The sequence below is a fragment of the Alligator sinensis genome, unplaced genomic scaffold (genome assembly GCF_000455745.1).
Source record: "Alligator sinensis unplaced genomic scaffold, ASM45574v1 scaffold167_1, whole genome shotgun sequence".
Classification (NCBI taxonomy): Eukaryota; Metazoa; Chordata; order Crocodylia; family Alligatoridae; genus Alligator; species Alligator sinensis.
Genome location: NW_005843015.1, coordinates 54,823 through 61,391, shown reverse-complemented (window position 1 = coordinate 61,391; position 6,569 = coordinate 54,823). Strand labels below are relative to the sequence as shown.

Genomic DNA, 6,569 nt, shown 5'->3' with positions numbered 1-6,569 from the left:
AGGAATGCCTGTCACTGATCCCCCAGCAAGAGTCCCCAGCGTTTGCTGCCCAGGCTTCCTTGGGCATTCCCACCTGTAGTTTTGCTTGAAGGTACTGGAACCTTGTGTGTCCTGTGCCGTACTACCCCTGTGGGGAATGTATACAACAGGAACGGAAGGAAGCTGATCAGCTTGAACCTTGCAAGGAGCTGACCCTACAAATGGACCTGTATTCTTCAACAATGCTCGCTGAGCCCACCACTTCCAGCAGTGACTATGAGCAGAAAGCTACTCAACCATTGAGTAGGAGTTATTTTCTTACCCCCTGGGGCATGTAAGTGCCCCCATTCTAGAAAGAGATATCTGTGTGTCTCCAGAGGAAATCCTATTCCTATGATGAGGACACTTGCACACCCAGAGGGGTAATAGCGTCACTCCTACACAACAATATGTTAACTCAGGGCCAGATTCTGTTCCACCTATTAGATACATAAGTGATTTGGCTTCCCTGAAGGGTTTCATAGTTTTATAGTAGCTAGGGTCAGGAGGGACCTGATCAGATCATTTAGCCTGACCCCCTGCCACAGGCAGGAATGAATGCTGGGTTCACAAGACCCCAGACAGGTGATCATCTAACCTCTTTTTGAATTTGCCCAAGGTAGGGGCGAGGACCACTTCCCTGGGAAGTTGGTTCCAGATTTTGGCCACCCTAACTGTAAAATATTGCCTTCTGATCTCTAACCTAAACCTATTCTCCATCAGCTTATTACCATTGTTTCTTGTCACCCCAGGTGGTGCTGGGGAGAAAAGGGCTCTACCTATTTGCTGATGATCTCCCCTGATGAGTTTGTAGGCAGCCACCAGGTCCCCCCTCAGCCTCCTCTTGCTGAGACTGAACAGGTTCAGGTCCCTCAGTCTCTCCTTATAGGGCCTGTCCTGCTGCCCTCTCACCAAACGGGTGGCCCTCCTCTGAAATGTGCTTTAATTAACCCTTCAGGACTTTAATTCCACCCTGCTCAAGTAATTGAAAATCAATGAATGCATCAAATCTTGTAACACACAGTCATCTGATCCTTCAGACTGTGTCACAAAAATGCAGGGAGGAAAAGAAGGCCTCACCCATCATTTGCATTAACTGTTTTTCATAGACTGGAGCCGGATGGAGTACACTGAGATACCCAAATTCATTTATGTGCCTAAAAGTAGAAGAGAATCTGGCCCTTAGAGTTAGTCCCAGACTGTGCTCTGGTCATCCACTAGGTGAAATAGAATTCTGCCCTATACACCTGGGGAGGGCTTCTCCACCCCACCCCCCTAAAATGGCAGCACAGAAGCACTTGGCAGCATGGCCATCACTTATCAGTGCCCATATGCCCTATCCCTACCACGGACAGTCATGGCAGGTTATGGGGAAATGCACAGCAGTGTCTGACTGAGCAAACCATCAAGTGACACCAGAATCTGGAAATCAGGGTTCAGAGAGGGTGTCCCTTGCTAGCTTGTTGTAGGGGGGGTTGAGCAGTGGGCAGACAGACAAGCCCCAGATGGCCCTGATATCCTGGGGGGACTGAATGCCAGCTGCCTAAGTGCCCTCATCTGGCTCAAGTGTTTGGATATGGCTGCTGCATATAAGCAGTATCCCTTGTAGTGCTCTTAGTGCTTCTCATGCTGGGTCTTGGATTCCTGCTCCTAGTTTGGTCCTTGATTCCTGGCGCTGGTTCCTGATTTCTGGTTCTGAGTTTCCTAATCTGGTTCCTGATGTTTGGTTCCCTGTTGTCTTATCTGGTTCCTGCTGTTCCTCTAGCTCCTAACCAGCAGCTCCTACCTAAAGCCTTGCCTAATTGCTACCTGCACCTTTGTCTAGCCTTAACCCATTTACCTAACTCCTAGTCCCCAGATCCTGCTTACCCCTTTGTGCTTGGACTCCCTGGTAATGTGACCCTTGACTCTTGGACATCCCAGGCTTGTGTCCTTACCTCTGACCCCCCACATCTGGATCATATCTATGACACCTGCTATCTGAAGGTGCACTTCCCCCATGCTGCTAATTAAAGGACGTGTCACAACCTCTCAGAAGATCACTTTTTATCTCTATCCCTTATTTCCATAGAGACACTGAGAAGTGAAGGGGCTTGCACAAGGTCACACAACAAATCAATGACGGATGGAAAAAGAACCCAGGAGTCCTGATTCCTGGTCATCTATCTTAACTACTAACAACACTCTCTAAACTACCACAAGATGTGGGGAATCCATTCCTCAAGGCCCCTTCACAACTCTGCACTCCAGAGGGAACACATAAAGGCAACCCACTGAAAGGCAATGACTCTCAGTAACTGCCTCAGGCCTTGAGGCTGAGGTGCTAATATGAATTGGGGCCCAAAAGAGAAAGGAACCTGGGTCAAGGGAGCAAAACCCTTCCATTCCAGGCTGCACCCTCTTCTTGAGTTATGATCTATGCATACCAGTACTTAGGGAACTAGATCTGGAGCTAAGATTTGCCACTTTGTCCCATCTCTGCTGACCACCATGGAGAAGCCAAAGCACTTTCTTCAGGGTTAGTGTTCTGTTACAAGGCTCAAGGCTGAAATGCTCTCCATGCTCCTACCATTTCCTCCTTCTCTTCCACACAATCATTTCCCTGAGCTCTGTGCCATGCCCATTCTTTACATCAGGGAGGGTACACCAGGGCCCATGGTACCTCTTTGAGAGTGGAGCAGCATTGTTATATCAGACCCATTCTGAGAGCTGAGCATGATTTTACCATTCCCTGCAGCCCTCCATCAGCCCCTGCACTAACAGCAATCAGTCTGACATGACATTACCATTCACAGGGAACTTGCATAATAGCTTTCCCATACAGCCATTTCCCCTAGGGAAATAGATTTCTGCACAGTTTATGTTGGATATCACGGATGTCTGCAATGGTCCTTGTGTCCCATGTAAAAGGTAAATCGTTTCCAGCCATGGAGGAGTTCAGCTAAGGAAAACAATCTGATTTCTCTTAGTGTATCTGATCCTCTGATTTGTTAGTGACTTGCAGCAGCATCTGGAAGGAACCGCAAGGTGGAGGTTATAGAGAGCGAATGCACCATTTCTACTATAAAACCACTCCCTCCAGTTCCTTCCATAGGCTTGCAGGCAGTTTGAAAGGCAGCATTGACAGAATGGTGCTGCTTGAAGATCTGAGGCACCTCCATGGAACTTAACTACTCTAGGAAAGGCCCCTGATATATGGTCTCCACTTCTGGCAAGCTTCGGAGCTTGCTGTCATTTGGCTTGTGCCTATTCAAGGATGTGAATCTCATAACCAGATTCCTCTTGGTGTTTTGTGCCCAAATTCTCCTGATCTGGTACTGTCAGTGCAGAATAGGACACATCTTACTGCTGATTAGTCTATGCCCAGATAGCACCATTTGTCTCCTCCTTCCAAACACTCTGAGGCCTCCAAGTCCCATGGAGGATTCCTGCAGTAACACACCAGCTCCTGTTGTTTGCCTGGGCTGCATGGCTCTCTTTTTATCTGCAAGGGTCCACACCTGAATGGCATTTAAGCACCTAAATCCCTTAGATGGTATGAACCTCAGTTGGTCGGGGCAGGGATTTCTTTCTTTGTCTGACACATGTTAATGACTCCAAGACCCTATACGCATCTACATTAGTCTGTGCACAATAATGACAGCCCTGTTGCACCCAGTGAAATATGCCCAATCCCTCCTGGCATATTTTGCTTTTGATGTTTGCGCTCAGCCAATCCATGGGCAGTAAGGGTGCATGGGACTCTCTTGTAACCTATCGCTAGTCTCCTTTAAGTTCCCACCAGCTGAATCTCCATTATCTCCCCAATACTTCTTTCACATTTTAATTCCTGACACCACGTCTCTGGTGTGCTGTTTTTCTTAGTGCCTCTTGCCATCTCCGGTGCTCAACCTATATACTGGACCCACAGCAATTCTACCTTGCTTGTCTCTTAACTGATTCCAAATCTTGCCTGATTTAAACTTCTGTCCCCTCCCTGCCTTTCAGACCTTTCCAGTAGGGTCCACATCCCTCACTGGCTGTCTTAAATCAATCTGCCTTTCCCTGCCTGCTTCCCACAAGGCCCAAGGTGATGCTGACAAGCCCCCACCCTCCCCCCATGCCTGACTATTTCTAGTTCTTCTAGCTTTGCAGCAGGTACCTCTGGTGTTTATTTCTGTATGATTAATAACTGCAACAATAATCTCCAGACTTTCAATAATGTAGATCAGCCTCTGAACAAACACCAATTACATTAATTAACAGCCCAGCACCAAGTTACAAAAATAATTTGGATAATTGTATGCTTCAGAATGTAAAACCTAGATGCATGCATTGAGAAACATGGTGAGCTCTTACTGTGAGTTGAGTTTCCAGCTGAAGGGACAGGTCTGAGAACCTGGACAAGGCAGCTCTGCCCTCCTGAACTCAGCAGATGTTCTCCTGGTCTCTGACTGCCTCCCTGGAAATACAAACAAGGAGGTTAGGCAGAATGAAATGGACACCTCAGTGCATGCTATAGCGCCTGACTGGAGCTCCTTCAGATATATGGAAATATACACCCATCCCTTGGGAGGGGCCACTGTAATAAGCATCTGAACACAGATTTTAATAAAGAGCTCAAGGGGAAAACATAGACATTGCATAAGTGGGAGTAACTAACCCATCTTGGGGGTGGCAGTCAAACAGGTATCCAACACACAACTATTGCAATGTGCAGACACCTAGCCCAGTGGGGGACCAAATTGCTCATGCTGTGTGTCACAGTATGGGGGCAACATGAGCCCCACATGATGCCATCTTTCCAGATCTAAGAGAAAGGGTCCCAGGCTATTGTCTCAGGGTTTTCAGATAATCCTCAATCCAAATAGACAAAGAGGAGGAGAGAAGTTCTGGAATCAAAAAGACTAAGGACCTTGAGCAGCAACAGATGGGAAATACAAGTGTTAAAGTACTAATGTATCTCAGCATTGCAGCCAGGGTGCTGGGGAGATGCTCTTGGTTGGCCATGCCAAGGCTCTATGGTATGACAGTAAAGAGTATGGTGAGAAACTCTCTGAGCGAAGATGTAGAGAATGGAAAACAAAGGAGGCACTTGCCATTAAGTTGGGATGTGAATGAAAAAAAGCCTTTCCAGACCACATCTGATGGAAGTCCAAACCACAAAACACGTAATATAGGTGGGATTTTAATTCCCACTATGTGCTAGGTAACAAAGCCAGGCACTTAAGAATAGCTAGGTAGGTTATTTTTCTTTAACAGAGTCAAAGCCAGGAAAATCATTTCTTAGCTTTACAAAGGCCCAGCCCCTTACAACCATGGCAAAGAATGTGCAAAGACATTTGCCATTTGAAAAGACATGAGAGCATCAAAAGGTGAAACTTATTAAAAGTGATTCGGCCTTCAGAGTCCTCTTGTAAAGTAAGGGATAATTAAAAAGAAACCAAGGATGTTAAGGAGTGATTACCTTCTCCAGTTTAGTCAGGCTGATCTAGCTGCATCACTATTACCCCATCTCAGAAATGACTCATCAGGAACTCAGCTAACAAATGCCCAGAAATAACTTCTCCAATCCTGCTCAGTCAGGGAGGCCCATCTCAACAACAAGAAGCCATGCTCCTATGCAGAAATATGACAATATTGACAAAGAATTCCATTGCCTTTTTAAAAATATCAGTGATGAGCTGTTAAATCCATGTTCTTTAAATGAATTCTGCCAAGACCTCAAGGCTCAGTCAATGGGCATTTGTAGACGACACATTAAAGCGGGTGAAATGCCCTTTTGCACCGCTTTAATGATGTTGTTGTTTGCACAAGTTTGCAAATTCGGTGGTGTATTACGTCTTACTTTCAGCTGCTGTAGCAAATTCGGTAGCATAATGCACCTTAAATGACTTTGGGGCGCAGCAAATGACTTCGGGGCAGAGCAAACTAAAACACCTCCAAGGACTTTTAGTTTGCTACCTTACAGCCGCAGAGTGAATCGCCAGGCCCCGTGGGGCTCTGGGGCTCTGCAGGCCACCTCAGCAGGCAGCCTGGCAGCAGCCCAGGAAAGCAGGCTGCACTGAAGGAAAAAAAAAAAGCGGCGAGCCTGATGTTTTTTTTTTTCCTTCCCCAGAGCTTGCCTGCCTACCTGAGCTGCACAGTGACCCAGTGCTTCCCTCCGCAGTTGCAGTGTCCCCCAGGACTGCCTGAGCCAAGTACCACCTCAGGGGTGCCGCTGCTGCCACAGAGGAAAGCACCAGCTCCCCCCGCCCCACAGCTCAGGGACCATTTGGCCCCCCCCCCCCCCCTGCCACTGGAGAGGCAGGTAAGAACATGGGGGTACATGACATGGGGGTTTACTTCGTCCTAAATTGAAGTGGTGCTTTTAAAAAAACAGTGCTTCAATTTAGGGAGAATTAAACCAGCCGCACCAAGGCCCCTGTCCCGCCGGAGCTGAGCAACAGGTATGCACCTCTTGCCGCTCCTGCGGAGCCTGCTGAGTTGCCGGCTCCCACAGGCAACATGGGCCCAACTGCAGTTCCCGCCCCTGCTCTCCCCAAGACAAAACGTAAGGTGTTTGTTGTGGG

General features: G+C 47.6%; 1 protein-coding gene across 2 annotated transcripts in view; it reads right to left on the bottom strand.

Annotated features, from left to right (window-relative positions):
• DNASE1L2 (deoxyribonuclease 1 like 2) overlaps nucleotides 1-5,517 on the bottom strand; it is an 18,679-nt gene extending 13,162 nt beyond the window's left edge. Inside the window, exons 1-2 of one of the 2 annotated variants that reach the window (XM_025193095.1) lie at nucleotides 5,465-5,517; nucleotides 4,357-4,459 (exon numbers count right to left, since the gene is read on the bottom strand). Coding sequence is in view for 1 of the 2 variants with exons in the window: in XM_006036752.3 (XP_006036814.2) it covers nucleotides 4,357-4,643 (287 nt within the window). In the remaining variant the exon portion in view is untranslated. Of the gene's footprint in view, nucleotides 1-4,356; nucleotides 4,644-5,464 lie in introns of those variants that run through there. The other variant, XM_006036752.3, reaches the window with a different exon arrangement.
• Nucleotides 5,518-6,569: the final 1,052 nt, after the last annotated feature.